The sequence below is a fragment of the Colossoma macropomum genome, unplaced genomic scaffold, assembly GCF_904425465.1.
Source record: "Colossoma macropomum unplaced genomic scaffold, Colossoma_macropomum, whole genome shotgun sequence".
In the NCBI taxonomy this organism is placed as follows: Eukaryota; Metazoa; Chordata; class Actinopteri; order Characiformes; family Serrasalmidae; genus Colossoma; species Colossoma macropomum.
This window is the reverse complement of record NW_023494801.1, coordinates 6,212,582-6,229,421: the sequence shown is the minus strand read 5'-3', so window position 1 is coordinate 6,229,421 and position 16,840 is coordinate 6,212,582. Positions and strand designations below refer to the sequence as shown.

Sequence of the window (16,840 nt, the reverse complement as noted above, 5' to 3'; positions counted from 1 at the left end):
ACTTATCAGACATAACAACATGTGTTTCAACCGATCAGATTGTGTCAGGAACTGCTGAATAACCTTGTGACGAACCTGATAAGCTGCTCTAGTGATCTTTTTTGTATTTTTATGTAAAAATTGAGGGAGAATGTTTAAAGATTCAACATATCATTTAAACTGCTGTGAATACTGTGCAGTGCGTTTTGTTTTACTGTCTTTGTAGGGATGGAACATTCAGATGTTTAGTTTAGATGCAGAATCAAGTGACTCCACCATGACAGGAAAATATGACATAGTCATGAGTAGGATGTTGCACAAACTGAGTGGAAGGAAGATTGAGAAACCCCCTTCACATCTATAAGAGGAAACTCTGTGTGCGCGCAGTTCTTACTTCTTTAAAGTTGTCAAAGGCTGAAATAATGATGTCATGTCCACCTCTGACAAGACATACAGCAGCTAACAGCTCCAACACTAAAGCTTTTGTCCTGTTGGAAATAGCAAACACAGTGTTAAATATAACCAGCATGCAAATCTAACAGTAACAGTCAACATGCAGACCCACGTACACATACAGTACTGATCTAAAGTCTCAGTCGTCTGAGTAAATGATCTGTATGGCTGTTTATCTGGGCAGTAAGCATTTGTTTGTTTAAAAAAACAGTATAATTAATACATATCAATTTAAAAATACAAATAATAAGCACAAATAAACACACTGACTTTATGTGACGATGTTAAAGGGCCCATATTCTACATTTTTCTTGCATTTTTACGTCTAGTATCTTTTCTTTTGAGGTTCACTTAAAACATTAGTTTTGGTTTTATGTACCAAAAATGCCCATAATTCGTCACCATTTTCAGTCTCTCTTTATTTCTTAGAATTTAAACACGCTGCTTTTGTTACCACACCTTTAACACTGATATATGCAAATGAGGTCTTTTCAACCTTCCCTGTGATAAATTCACAGTAAAGCAGTTTATTCCTTTTATAAATCGGTGGCCAACATAAAATATGATAAAATACCAAAACTTTTAGAAAATTCTTTGTTATTATGAATGATAATCGACGTAAACAAGTATTCCGCCAAGAAAAGTAGTTCCTTTAGAGTGTGGTATCTTTGCCACGCAACCATGGACCACTGAATGAGGAGAACGGTTGGTCGCCTATATTGCGGCCATTCGTGAATTTTTTTACTTTTTGTCAAATAACAATGAACATATGATAACGCAGCACTGTTTCAATACAAAAACATCAGCTTTATAAGTCACCAAATTACCACAGCAAGTCTTATTTAGCACCAATCCAGCGGCACCCTCCTCTCATACTGGGGCTGAATCTCAAATGGCTCCCTGCTCCCTACATAGTGCACTACAGAGGAGTTTAAATACTGGATTCTGCAGCCCAACAGAGCAAAATACAGCTAAGAAACAGTCATTTGGGCCTCAGACACATCCACACTTGATAAATGATGCACTGTTTGGCTGTAGAGGTTAGAACTTCTAAACTTTCACAGCTAGCACACTATTTAGGGAGTACAGAGCTGTTTGGGATTCAGCCTGGGTTTGATGTGACTTCTGACTAAAATATGGAAATTTGAAGCATTTTATCCATTTAAGTGACATTTTTAGACTTTTATACTGCAGTTTTACAGTAAATCATACCGTAAGTACTTTAATTCAAGGCTGTGATATTAATGATGGAATTGTTTATGCTGTTAGCTATCCTTTAGCCTGTTAGCTAGCTGACCAGCCTAGTTCTAGTTAAGAACATGAGTTTCCAGCCCCTCAGTTTAAACAAGAAACACAGGTTCCTGCCTCATCAATACACTCGGTGGTCTATGTGAGCAGCATGAGAGTCAAAGATTATTCCATTAACAGCACAAGGGGTTTTCGTGCCGTGGCGCAGTAATACACAGTTCAGTTGTTGTGAAGTGTTCAAAGGTGTATGTATTGTTTATGTATTCATTATTTTATGTGTTTATTATTTGTATGTTTATTATTTGTATGTTGTTTTAATATAAATCTGTATTTATACTTATTTGTTATTTATTTATATTTATTTGACTGTTATTTAGTGTTCTTAGTAGCAAAAACACTCTTACTGCCAAGATAAACAGTGACAACCCATTTGTATGGCCTCCCAAGACTTTTGCACAGTACTGTATATAGACACATACAGTCTTTCCTGCTATATGCAGTATGCAAATGTAATAGTTAAATCAACAAACATCCACAACACTCACACGCACTCTTACCTGGGGTTTCTGTTGTTGAGGCTGAGCGTAATTTCATTGACACAGCGTGGGTGACTCATCACCAGGTTAAAGCCAGACTGTCCAACAAAAAACCCACACACATGAATCTTCACTATACTGTCCTTTCCTTACATCTAGATTGTATGTACACTTCATTTTTCCAATGCACATTCAAAAACAAACACTGAGCCAAACTGGAACCAACATGTGGTTCTAGTTCCACTTGATTGTCCTCCTGAGACGGCTGAAACTGTCATAATAAGCATAACTAATTAATTGCCTTTTTTTACATTTTATGTCACTTTAAAGCATCTGATTTGGCTATAAGCTACCTGTCTTGCTAGTAAGCTTAAATAATTGGATGATTTTAAATGATAAACTGCACATTTATGTGCTCAAATATCCACAAAAATGTCTACAATTACACAAAATCGTGTGGACAATCAAACAAAGCTTATATTTCTTTCTAAAATTATGAGCAAACACACTCATTGTCTGGAAGCTAACATACATGCTAATAGTGTTAGCATCTTAAAAAGCTTACGTTACCTTAGTGCACTCTATGAGTAATAATTCTAAAAAAAACATTCAACACATCAACATACCATCCTAGTATATAGTCTGGTACACTGGGCCCTGGCCATTTAAGGGGTTAAACTCGACCAATGGCCAAAGGAAAAAATAGATATAGTAGGCGTTTCTGATTAAAATGGCCAGTGAGTGTAAGCACACGAGAGCTGTTTATAATAAACTAGCATCTCAGTGTATTTCTGTGCTTATTGCTGTACCTGATAATTCATGATAGCTCGCAGGCACATAATGCAGACATGGACGTCATCTCTTTGGCTGGCTAGGCGGGCGCTTTTCAGAGACTTTCTGTGGTGGGCCAGATTGGTCAGCCTGGGAGAAGATGAAAGAATACATGAAAACAGAGCAGTGGAGAAAAAGGAGAAAAAGAGCTCATAATGATATGAATTATTGCTCCAAATTAAAATAAAGATGTCTTATAAAAAGCTTATAACTCCATTTTTTGGAGAGGGACAAGACGTGAGCTGAGTTAGACAATATGTTAATATTGTGGTGTGTTCATTAACTGCTTTTGCATGCGAGTTTTAGGTTATGTGTTCTGTAGCCTTTAGACTCTTATTGTAGAGGGAGGGCTAAGAACCACACCCCGCTGTGCGGGTGTGAGCTGAGAGAGACAGAAAGAGAAATAAAAGACGTGAGCTGAGTCAGCGAACTGCTAGAGAAAGTTGCTTATGTATGACACAGCTGTGGCCAACAACAGCTGGAGAACAAAGCACCATGACTAATAGTGGTGAACACTAGAACACTACAATATATTTAAAACAATATGAATCAATGGACAGCCAGAGGGACGGATGGATGGATGGACTGTTTTTTTGATGTTAGATGATTTTGGATGGATAAATGGATGGATGGATTAATAATTAAATGTATGTATGGATGGACGATGATCCGTGTCAGAGCTCTTTCAGTAAGCAACATCTATTCACTGCCGCGTGAGTTTGCTGAGCCAGGCTGGTGTGGGAGGTCACTCACCGGACGGTGAAAGCTCGGGCGGCCCTGGACATGCCGTGGGTCGGTGAATGATTGGTGTTTTTGGTCAGATCCTCCACTGACCTCTCTGACAGCTTCCTATGATCTGTAACTGAGCCACCGTTCTCTACTGACTCGCTGACCTCAAACCTGTAGTACACAGTGGCATTCAGAGGCATTTGCATATTGTGTGTCCATAATGAAAGACTACACATTGTTAAATCTAGCTGCATACACGCCTTGAAAACCTTTTGTTTCATTATTTGTCACTCGTTTGTTAGATAGCTTATCAAAACAAGTGGAGAAATTCTCTTGAAAGTACAGTGAACTTACGGTGCATCACTCTGAGCATAGGATAGATATTCCACCAGCACATCCAAGCCCTGATTTTCTTCACTCAGAAACTCCTGAGCCCATCTAGAGAGAGAGAAAGAAAGAAGAGGAGACAGGGATGAGAGAGAGTGAAAATGAGAGAGAAATTAACATTCTGCACTGAACAAGAAGCACTGATTTAAAAGTAAAGGTGGGACTGAAATGAGGCCTTACCCGATGTGGTTGGTCCTCAAGGAAATCTCCAGCTCTCTCAGGACCTGGGTGGACTCCTGAATCCGCTTCTTAAACTGTGGGGTGGGATCACAGACAGACCGATTCAATGACCTTATTAGACAGAATATTTCTCTCTGAAAACTACCATAAGATTGTGAACTGATTACAGTTATTTCCAAGTGTTACAGACTAATCTCTTTGAAAGAGGTCTGAGCATAGTTACAAAATAGAGGAGATGAAGAAAACAGATGAGTGGTGTAGAGAAGGGAACTTACCCTGCGCGTCACTCCTCCTTGGTCTTGGTAGAAGCTCCTGATCTTATTCAGATATGCTGAAGGAGGGTTCTTCACCTGGAAACGCTCCTAATAAACACAGAGAGATAGAGATGGATGGATGGATGGATGGATGGATGGGTGGATGGATGGATGGGATGGAAGGATGGATGGATGGACGGACGGATGGACGGACGGACGGACGGACGGATGGATGGATGGATGGATGGATGCATAGATGGATGATGGACTAATGGATGGATGCATGGATGGATATAAGGATGCATGGATGGATGGATGGATCTATAGATGGAAGCATTGATGGATGGATGGATGGATGATGGATGATGGATGGTTGGTTGGATGGATGGATAGATGGATGGATCGAATGCATGGATGGATGGATGAATATAAGGATGCATGGGTAGATGGATTGAATGCATGGGAGGATGGATTGAATGCATGGAAGGATGGATGGATCAACTAATAGATGGATGGAATGTTTTCTGATGTTATCTGATTTTTGCATAGATTAATGAATGGACTATTTTTCTGTGCAAAGCTTGCCCATCCTAGTAACAGTCTCTATGAAAGACTGCATTTGTGAGTGAAGCTTTGTTCGGTCCATGGATAGGATAACTGGAACCAGTCACCTCAGTACATCTGGACATTGGTGCAGAATGTCGACTGAGTTACACCACTACCTACTTACACTAACCACATCAAAACACACAGAGAAAAAAAGAACGTCGTCACAGCTTTGAGACCTGTGGGCTGCATTGCTATGACAACTTTGCACCCACAACATGTCAGCGAGCATCTTGTGGTTGCCATAGAGATGTAAATATTAACACAGGAAATGTGCTGCCACCTCCTAGACATGCATATGATCGGAGCTGCTCTTTGTTTTCTGCACCTGAACTCCTGCTCAGAGGTTCACTCCACTGTTACCACAACACTGTCCTCATCTTTCCACCACAAGACACCACTATACAGACTCTGTTATTAATCAGCTTAAACCCTAAACTGCAGGCCGGTTAATTAGCTATTAATCATGAAACTGGTTTACAATTATTCAGTGACTACACTCTCAGGATAAAAGGTATGAAACTGTCACTGGGGCAGTTCCCCTCTTGTCACTGGGGTGGTTCCCCAAGAGTACATCTCAGTACCTTTATTCAGGGAACATAACTGTACCATAATCCACTGAAATGATATTTTCTAAGCTGTACTGACTCCGCATACCCTGTCTCGTCTCCAGGCTTTTTATTTTATTGTTCTGTTTTAAAACATTTTTACTCATTTAAGGTTCACAATCAGCCCCTAAAACCACTATTTTACCTTTGAGGGTACATTTACATTGTTTGTACCTTGATGATCGATGAGTATGAAGGATGAATGGCTGAATCAATGTATGGATGGACTGATAGATAAATGGATGGATGGATGGATGGATGATTGGTTGGTTGATTGGAATAATGGCTGAATGAATGGATGGTTGCTTGGATTAATGCTTGAATGGATGGACAGCTAAAAGATGAGGTATAAATAACTCTCTTTCCTCGTGATCAAGAGATCAAGAGATGAAGCAATGCATGAATTTTTCATTTTACTTTTATCTTTCAGTGTCAGTGAAGCTCCTACAGAGTGAACAGCACATGTCTGAAGTACCACTTTCCACTACCTGCTTCCTTCTCATTTCTCACTTCTCCCTAATGCCTGGCTTCTTATGTGAATTGCCTATCATTGGAAATGTAGTGTGGCCTGCAGAGTAAACCCACAGCTGAAAGCAAAAATCATTATGGACAGTGATCTCTGGTCTTACTAAAACAACTACTACTGAAATAACAACACTGAAATTCCCAGAGTTCATTTGAATAACCTGTCTGACCACAGTTTGGCGCTAAACTACCCTCGCTATCATGAAGCTGTGTGTGATGTCAGAAAAATAAAAAGAAGGCTACAGGAAATCACAGTAGATCAGAGAAGTATGACAGACACTTCAGTGTCTTCTCACTTCTTATCTTTATTTACTGCTAAAAAGTCAAATGTTGATGTAATCCTGAAAGTAACTAATTCATAATGCATATAAAACTGAGAGTATTAGTGTCTATAGGAACTTCTTTGTGGGTTAAGTCAGTTAAAGTTCTGCTGATGTCCTTGTTTAGTAAATTCCACTTCTTACATCTTACCTGATCACAGACCAGTTCCCATTTCTTTTCATTGTCATACTGGCTCAGAAGCATCATCTTATCTGGAGGCAGGTTCATGGAGCTCTGCAGAGATGGAACGAAAGAAAAGCACAAAAGAGTAAATTCATGGAGAACCAGAACGGAGATTTAATTTTTGAAAGGCCTTGGGCAATTTTTAAATATTTAATAATATTTTTTAATATTTGGCTATTACTGTAATTTGGTAGAGGTGTGTAAGTCCAGAGCACACTGACCAGACATTCTCCAACAAACACCAACATTCTGATGTCAGCAGTTGTTTTGGAGTGTTTAGAAAAAGAAGTGTTAAATGACAAAAAAACAGTGTGGATTGGGGAGAACATTCTAGAACCATGTAAATGGAAGAACATTCTAGAACCATGTAAATGGAAGAACATTCTAGAACAGTATGTATTGGGAGAATATTATAGAACCGTGTGAAAAACACTGTCTGTGAACACAGTTCGTTACTGCATCCACAAATGCAAGTTAAAACTCTACCATGCAAAGAAGAAGCCATATAAAAACAGAATCCAGAAACACTGCCACCTTCTCTGGGCCTGAACTCATTTAGGATGGGCTGAGGCAAGGTGGAAAAGTCACTGAATGTGATAGTAAATGCATATTGTATATAGTGGCTGACTATGATCGCAAAAACATATTATATCTAGACACTGTCTGTGATACCAAATGCAAACAGTATGTTTGTAGCAAATACATAGTTTTATACTTTTGGGACAGAATATTTCCTGAGAGACTCTAAGTACCAAGTAGAAGGCAAAATGCTTTGTATGCACAATCCGAAGCACCTGCCACACCTCAGTGCAGTAGCCCATAACGGCTTGCTGCTCTGTTTCTGAACGTTGACTGAGGTGTAGAACAGGGTGTAACGCTGAGGGGACAAGCAGTATCACATGCTCTGGGTGTTTCCTCCTGCATTAGCCTGTGGTTTCCGTTTGGGCGTTCTCTCTTTTTTTGTAAGTCGGTGGGTGAAGGTACTTGGGTGCTGGGGTGGGGAGGCGCCTGCACCATGGGGACGGAGCAAGAAGCCACTGCGGTTTAGTGAGAAATGATAATAACCAGCAATATATTTAAACTTCATTCGAGCAGTTAACGTAGCCTATATATATATATATATATATATGTTGAGCAAGGGTAAGAACTCAGCATAGACCACTGTCATTTATTTAATATTCAGTCAAAACCACCATTCAGTACAAGCTATTCAGTTTTCAGGAGACATTTCTGAGCAGATTAGATATAAGACAATCCACTTGCATAATGAAGGAGAAAACCAAGAGAAAATATGTGAAAAAACAGGACTTTCCAAAAGATTTAGAGAAACTGGGACTAACAACCGTACAAGACCTGGTAGACATCAAAACTATGAGATACTCAGAGTTTTTATCTTTCAGAGAGAGGAGAAAATCAAGCTGCTCCAGATCTGAAACCATCTACAGGTGTTTCTGTCCATCCTTCCACTATGAGAAGACAACTCAGCACTATGGGTCTGAAAGGATGTGTAGCTGTTAAGAAGCTCTTACTGAGAAAAGGAGACAGACACATCAAACAAAGAAGCTGCTGTCGTTCTCAGAATGATGGACTGACCACCCCAGAGTCCAGACCTCTATATCACTGAATGTTGCTTGGATCATGAAAAAGCAGAAAACGCAACCAACTTCTAAGACTGAACTTTGGAGGTGTGGAAAAAAAAATCCCTGCAGATTTAGTTGAGAAACTGAAAGTTAGTCTCCTGAATAGAATGGAAGCTGTAATAAAGAGAAATAATAGACACACTAAATTATGAAAAGTCTAATATTATATTTAGTCGCTGAGGCTTCTGTTTAATTTTCTGTTATGTTTTCAGCCATTTTGACTGGAAATTAAAAAAATGAATGGCAATCTCTGACTTTTGCACAGTACTGTATGTCTATGTAAAGACAATGAGGTAATTTGGATCAGTTGTAAAATGTTCACACAAAGCAAAAGGCAGCTGCTGTTTTTAAATGGTTTCAAAAAGTAAAAATGCAAAAGTTCTAAAGTTTTAATACGAGAGTGATGAATATGTTTACATCACTACTTTTCCTCCACAATAACGTTTTCCCTTTTCCTACATTATGTCTAGTCCTACTTAAGCAGATCTTTTGAAATACCAGCATTTCTTATTGAGCGGAGTTTTTCGGTACTTTGTCCACTATTGATTCATCTGAGTTCTCCCTTTTGTCTGTCTGTCAGTCTGTTTTTCAGTCTAATTACTTTACTTTCGTTGACAGCAAACATTCCAAGCAACTTGAGTTTCAATCATATTTTTTCGCGTTAAGGCCTGGCCTCCACCCTCCTAACACTTACAGATTTGAAACCTGCCATGTTGGTGTAGACAGAGTGCTACAAAAAAGAGAGCAAAGAGGAAGTGAGGTCAGTGTCACACTGTCATATTTTTGCTCTGTGCAAGTACTCAGTGTACACGCTAATCTCACACTAGCGGGGTCCTGCTAATGCAAAAAGTGCAAGAGGTACAAATTATATCTTCAGCATAAGTCATTTTTAATATTGTCCCCATGAGTCGAGAACTAGATGTCCAGGCTTTAGTTCATTAAACAAACTGCTTGAAAAGCATCTGTTCCCTAGAATAAATAAATAAATGTTTCTCTAACATCACTGAACAGCTAACTAGCCATTTTCTCTAAGTAAGGGTCCACAGCATGGTTCATTAGGAAAACAGTCTGTTTTGTAAGCAGAAACATGGTGATTTTTTCATTTAATTTAATTTATTGATGTATATTTTTTTAATCACAGATTTGTTTTGGATTTGTCATTTCAGACTGTGATTATCTGACAAATTAATGCTGGAATTCTTCAACTTAACTGCTTATTTCTTGTTTGAACCAGGTTACTTTACTTCAGTATTCATCTATATTTCTTAAAGCATCTATATTTATTTGACCACTGTAAGATATATTAAGGTTTCTCTGTGCACATCTGTACAGTTGGGGGTATTTCGATACTTTTGTCCATCTGTTATTAATTAATTATTTATTTATTCATTAATTCATTTACCTATTTATGTGGGATACATTCAGGCACATTTGTACTTTATTTGTTTGAATATAAGATTATAAGACCAGAGCACTTGTGTACGTAAGTACATTTCAAAGTATTCATCCACACCTGTACATTTGAGCACATCTGTACATGCAGGTCTATTTAGGCACATTTACACATCTTACTCCCTCTGTTTGTTTGGTTGTTCTTGGACATTTTTATGAGAAGGTATTTATCTAGATCTGTACATTTGAGGGTATTTTAAGCACATTTGTACTTTCTGCTATTTCCTTACTTATTTACTCGTTTGTTTATTGTGGTGACTTTCCATTTGTAGTTTATTTTGGATATTTATAAGATTGGAGCATTTGTGCACATCTTTACATTTAAAAATATTTATCCTGATCACATAAGGGTATTTAGCCATATCTGTCTGTTCTTCTACCTCTATTTGTTTGTCTGTTTGTTTTACTTTAGCAGTAATCTGTATTTTCTACCTTTATACAAGAAGGTATTAATTATATCTGAACATTTGAGGGTATTTAGGGTATCTGTACATTCTTCCATTTTCTGTTTTGGTGGTTAGTTTTACTTTAACATTAAGCTGTATTCACTTTTAGACCTTCATAGGATTTAAGCACATCTGAAAGATTTTATTTGTTCATTTGAAAATATTTATGCACTTAGTCACATCTGTACATTCTTCATTTATGCACATCAGTTGAGGGTATATAGGCCCATTTTTATCTGTTTGTTTGTGGTGGGTTGTTTTACTTTAGCATTAATCTGTACTTTTGTGGACCTTCGCATGAAAGGTTACACTCACCAAAACCACATTGAAGCGCTCCTCCAGTTCCTCTTCGGGGGGCATGGGGAGCTTAGGGGGAGCCGTTTTCCTCTTGGGTGTGCCGGGTGTGGGATTAGCCCCGCCCACTGAGGCCCGGGCCTCTGCGCCCTCTGGCTCAGGGCCACCTGCCACGTTACCCATCACTACTTTCCGTAGGAATTCCAGGATACCAACCTCCAGCCAATGACAATCCCCACAACAGACGGCTTCTGACCAATTTCGGCCAGCTCACTAAAGTAGTCCGCCCTTTCTAAAGCTGATAACTCCACAGTGCTCTCCGGTCAGTTAGGTCCAGGATAGAGGTCAAAGCATCTCTTCTGTGACATGCTGTCAGATACAGCAACAGTTGAGAAATCACAGGGGCTTTTATACAGCAAAATTACAACGACTAAGCAAAAATAATCAACAAAAAAATAGATTACAAGAAGCAAAAATGATTTAAAAAGCTGACAGTTTAAAGTAGAAGAAGCAAGACGTGTCCTATATTGAGCAACCTCCTGTTTCAAAATGGAGGGAAAAAACAACCAGACACATACAAAAACCTGTGCTTGGCAAAAAAGGAACCAGAAATGCCACTTACAATGCTAACATTCACTTTAAAAACAATAGCAGTCCTTCAGGCAAAGTGAATCCAATTTTGAACGCCCTCCAGCTCTGCACTAAGGCTCAGTGTTGAATGTGCTCGGTGTAAGGCCTCTGTCTGCTCATCTTCTTCTGCTGGCGGGCTGAGGGAGACACACACTGAAGCATCCTTCTTCAAACTTCTCCAGCGTCCACTCTCTGACCAACAGCTCTGGAGATTCCCCTCCAAACAGCCGTGTTTGATAAGGACACCTGTCTGAGTGTGCTTCTGTCTCGTTGCTTGAAAAACCGTTTATGAGTGACACAAGGGAGGGTAGAAGTGCAAGAGGAGGAAACCACAGAGAAAAGCAGAAGCACAGCGCTTCCTGAAACAGTGCAAGAGAAACTGAGAGAGAGAGAGAGAGAGAGAGAGAGAGAGAGAGAGAGAGAGAGAGAGAAGATTTGGCATGGGTGTACTGTTATCAAGATGAAAATATGAATATATATATATATAAATATGTTATTTTTTAATGAAATCGTGCCAGAGAAATGTGATAAACCTGGTAGTAGAGCACTAAAATTATCTGGTTTGTAACAGAGGGCCTCATATACACCCTTTTGGCACCCTTTCTTTACAATAACCTTACCTTGGAACGCCACCATGTGGTACGGGTGATTACTGCAGTAGAGAGATTTCGCTTTTTTTTAATCTCCAAAAAGCTAGTCCTTATTTTTAAAGTTTCCACCATTGTCCCAGTCCCAGAAATGGATACCATACCCAATCTCAGTGTCTACAAGCTAGTAGCACTCCCACCTGTGATTAACCATATAAAATAGGACTGTAATAATACCAAAGGAAATTCCATGGACTTTAGTTACAGCAAACCATTTTAATTGTTTAATTGTCTCTTTAATTTTGCTTTCCAGACCCACTTAAAATTGCTTCCATAAGACTACTACTTAAGAAACACAATTCAGACTCTTCTTTCATGGCCAATTACAGATTTTTTATCTGCCCTTTCTTTCCTGGCAAAGTTGAATCTTACACCTTAATGTTTTTTTCCTCACTTAAACATCTATGAAAAAATTCAATCAGGATTTAGATCAGGTCAGGTACAGAAACAGTCTTGGTAAAAGTAATTTATGACCTAACATTGAATACAGGGGAGAGCGAAGTATCACTACTCATCCTTATACTTTTCAGACTTTCTGGAAAGATTTACACGTTGAATTAATAGACAGTATTTCATCACTTTGCCAGTTTTGTATCCAGACAGCAAGGCATTTGCTGTGGTATACCACAAGGGTCTGTCGTTGGGCCACTCCTTTTTACATTTTATATGTTGCCAGGGGTGTCACTAAAGGTTTATGGATCGGGGGGCTAAGCCTGTACTAAGGGAGGGCATGCCCCAGGAGAATTTTTCAATGGCCCCAAATTGTCTGTTCATCATGAACATTTAAAGTAGGAATAACCAGAAAATGTATCAAAAATGGATATTTGGTCAAACTGACACACAGTGGATCTGTCTCTTTGTAATTTGTATTAAGCATAAAGCTAGTTTGACACAGAACAAACAAAATCACGCAATGCTATCTCCTCTCACTCAGACAAGCTACAAAATCCTAAATACATTATTCAAATACAAAGATCATAGATCAGTTCAGCCTCAGTTGGTATAATCAGAAAGAGTGTGATTTTGCTTTGTAGGCATGTTTAATAAACTAGTTGACAGAATTTTATCACCATAACATGACCATAAAATAACATGACCATAAAATAAAGTGACAAAACATTTTCTCAGTTAAGCTCAATTAAATTCAGTTTTAACTGTGCATAACAAACCTCTCCCATCATCAGAAAACTTAAAAAAAGGGAAGTATTGAGATGAGATCAGATTACAAAATGAACTAATCATGCAACCCCTCATGTGGCGCCCTAAGGGGATAGCTTCCACATGTGCAGTGGACCGCCCAGAGTTCGCTGGAAAACCCCAGACCACTGATTTAAAGAGGACCAGAGAACGGTTCTCTGACCAATTCCTGGGCTCGAAAACAGCTTTCACACTTGACCAAACGTACCAAACTCGCAGAGTAAGCAGACCTGGGTGTGAAACGCTCTGGTGTGAAAATGTCCTTAATTTCCATCTACAGGTTGAGGATTTGAGAGATTTACAACTGTGTTATGATCAACACTTGTTATATGACCTTTTCACTGACATTGACTTACAGTAAACAACAACATATGGCAAATACTGGTGCCAATGTTTCCAAATACTGAAGAGAAACATAAACACAAAGAATATAAAGAGCTGTCAACAACGTTATTTCTGTTACTGTCGCTCCTTCACACTCTCATTATATAGTATGCTAAAGTTTCTTAATATTCTTCAACTAGTTGGCATGTCTGCAGCTAGCTAACGTTAGTGCTATCACTTTTTCTTTGCCTCACTTAAGCCCAAAATTAGCTAGCTAGCAACCTAGTAAAACTGGACAGCCAGCTAAACTGACCATAATTTGCCATAAATCCACATTGTAGGAGGCTGTCTTCTCTCTGTAACTACTTACTGTTTGCATATTATAGCTTTTAAATAAGGCCTAATGTTTATTTTAGTGAGCTTTTAGCCAAACTCCTGTCTTCAGCTTAAGATTAAGAGACCCTTATTGGTCTCACAACGGGGAAATTTCACCTCCGCATTTTAACCCATCCATGCAGTGAAACACCACATACACACTAGTGTATCCACATAGATTAGGGGGCAGTAAGCACACTTGCATGGAGCAGTGGGCAGCCCTATTCATGCGCCCAGGGAGCAGTTGGGCTTTAGGTGCCTCAAGGGCACTTCAGTCACGTACTGTCGACTCAGGGATCGAACCGGCGACTTTCTGGTCACAGGGCTGGTTCCCTAACCTCCAGCCCATGACCGCCCCCAAAAATCTTGTCACAGGAGATCGTGAACACAGTCCCCCACTACCAGAAATTATGCAGTCGAGAGTCCCGCATTTGGGGAATTCACAAGGGTCAGCACAACCATAGTGCAATGGCTGAGCCTCGCCCTGGGTGAACCACCTTCGTGATCATGGTATCACCCCTGCCAGGTAAGTATTTTTAGTGGTTTGCCGACTGAGGTTACTTTACTAAGAGAGCAAACCAGAGAACATCCAAAAGGGCTGATATGATTTCCTTACAACCAACAAGGCCTGATATGATTGGCTTACCACTTTCATGGTCTGATATGATTGGCTGAGCCAGGGGTTCCGCTTTTCACGTTACGTTATTAAATAGCACAGCAGACGCAGCACTGCATTGGAGCAGCAGTAGCGCCTCCCCAGGTCTCGCCCTGCTATCACAGTGTATTGTCAATTTGGAGACATGATGGCATGGTTATCAAGAATGAATGAGAATCAACTATAGACTATTTGATTTGATCATTTCCATAATTTCCATCAATTTTCACAATTCTACTGATGACACACAGCTTTACATTCCTCTTAGACTTCATGAAACAAGTCAATCAACTAGTTTAATGTTTATCCAATATAATAAATTGGATGAATGGCAGTGAAGCTCAGCAGAGGCCTTGTTAGCTTAGGCAGCTACATAAATAGTTCCTGACCCCTTTATACTCCGCCATTACTGAGACTGCCCTATATTACTACTTCCACCCTGAGGTTACAGTGTCTTGTTTCCGGTGCTAAAAAGGTTATTAGCCTTGAGCTCCCTGCTATCGGGGCCCTGTAGTGGCAGGCCTGGCTCATTTGAGGCCCTGGGCAACATGATGAAAAGTTTCCAGTGTTTCACACGAGGATGAACTTTAATTGAAGGTTCAACTGGATTATTGGTGATTGGCTAAATACCATTAGTTACTGCTAACCAGTCAGTCATAACTCCATCTAGCAATGTGTTATGAGCTAGCTAGCTAATGCTTAGCCACTTCAATGGTTTAATATATAAAATAGTCATCATGACTCACCCAAGTACTATCTTTTCATGTGATTTATAAATATGGTATTACGTGGTGTACAGCAACAAGAGGAATCCTATTTGTGTTATAGTAATCTGTTAGAATCACTATACTTTACTATAGGGCACTACACACATATGGTAGATTATTATAAGACATATAAGAAATATTATCAATTGAGAATTATTATATATTATATAGAAATCTATAGTTTCTTCTAATGTTATTGGATCATTTTTATAAGTGTTTGACCATACATCACTCACACAGACAGAGTAATGATAGGCCTTTTTTTAAATTATTATTATTGCTTTAAGTGATGCAAATTGCTAGCTTGCAAGTGACTGAGAGAGTATTCCATATGTTTGCATGTGTTAATGTTTTGTTGAATGTAACTTTACTGAGCTGTACAGTGAGACAGTTTGAGAGGTTTGCTCTTTGACTGCAGACATAAACACAGATTGTGTGTATGTGTGCTCGAAGCATCCACTGCCTTAGGCAACTGCCTGTATCAGTTGTGCCAGTAACCATCGCTGGAGCCCCGTACGTGCCCTGAATAAGAACGAGAACTGAGAGGACCTGTACACAACCCCATCCTGACAATCATCTCTTCACCAAACTGCATTTACAGAGACAGTTCAAGGCCAATGTAACCCACACAATTTCACCTCCACAGCTTCCCTGGAGCAATCCAGCTTCTGTCTGCCCCCGCTCCATCTCACCCCGTCCCTATTATACGTCTTCTTATGGTACATTCTATGCTGCACTGACACGATGGTGATGCATTAAATTTACGTGATTTAAATGTGTATCATTTCCACATTAATGAAATATAGCAATACACATTCTGTATATCAGAAACAATGTATAGCACAGTGCAAAAGTCAGAGACCACCCTTAATTTCTCAGAACAATGGACTGTCCACCCCAGAGTCCAGACCTTCACATCACTGACTGTTTCAATAATGAGAAGCAGAAAGTGCAACCAACGCCTAAGACTGAACTTTGGTGGGTATAGTGTAGTGGGTAGTGGGTAACACCTCTGCCTTCTACACTGTAGACTGGGGTTCAAACCCCACCTTGGTAAACACCCTACACTATACCAATAAGAGTCCTTGGGCAAGACTCCTAACACTACCTTCGCCTACCTGTGTAAAATGATCAAATTGTAAGTCGCTCTGGATAAGAGCGTCTGCCAAAATGCCATAAATGTAAATGTAAATGTAAACTTTGGAGGTGTGGAAAAAACCACCAGTGGCGAAACCAAGAAGGTTTTCCTTATGAACCTGACAAACTTAGCATCTAGCCTCTCATAATTCTAACTTAACATCTCATAATTAATAATTATGACTTAGCATCTCATAACAATGTCTTAGCCTCTTATAATTATGACTTAGCAACTTATAATTATGACTTAGCATCTTATAATAAATTAGCATATTCATAATTATGACTTATCATCTCATAATAATGTCTTCGCCTCTCATAATTTTGACTTAGCATCTCATAATAATGTCTTAGTCTCTCATAATAATGTCTTAGTCTCTCATAATTATGACTAAGCATCTCATAATAATGTCTTAGCCTCTCATAATTATGACTT

General features: G+C 39.2%; 1 protein-coding gene and 1 non-coding gene across 3 annotated transcripts in view; both read right to left on the bottom strand.

Annotated features, from left to right (window-relative positions):
* The window catches only part of fmnl1a (formin-like 1a), a 34,932-nt gene extending 23,311 nt beyond the window's left edge, over positions 1–11,621 (bottom strand). The window contains exons 1-10 of one of the 2 annotated variants that reach the window (XM_036589659.1): positions 11,295–11,621; positions 10,694–11,041; positions 6,808–6,891; positions 4,619–4,705; positions 4,344–4,417; positions 4,131–4,214; positions 3,801–3,947; positions 3,026–3,137; positions 2,238–2,314; positions 374–467 (exon numbers count right to left, since the gene is read on the bottom strand). In XM_036589659.1, coding sequence (XP_036445552.1) covers positions 374–467; positions 2,238–2,314; positions 3,026–3,137; positions 3,801–3,947; positions 4,131–4,214; positions 4,344–4,417; positions 4,619–4,705; positions 6,808–6,891; positions 10,694–10,855 — 921 coding nt within the window. In that variant the 5' untranslated portion in view covers positions 10,856–11,041; positions 11,295–11,621. Of the gene's footprint in view, positions 1–373; positions 468–2,237; positions 2,315–3,025; positions 3,138–3,800; positions 3,948–4,130; positions 4,215–4,343; positions 4,418–4,618; positions 4,706–6,807; positions 6,892–10,693 lie in introns of both variants that reach the window. The other variant, XM_036589658.1, reaches the window with a different exon arrangement.
* A 2,596-nt stretch (positions 11,622–14,217) lies between these two features.
* On the bottom strand, positions 14,218–14,379 carry LOC118821884. The gene has a single exon (XR_005008386.1). It is a non-coding gene; the product is annotated as a U1 spliceosomal RNA (small nuclear RNA).
* Between the last annotated feature and the right edge of the window lie 2,461 nt (positions 14,380–16,840).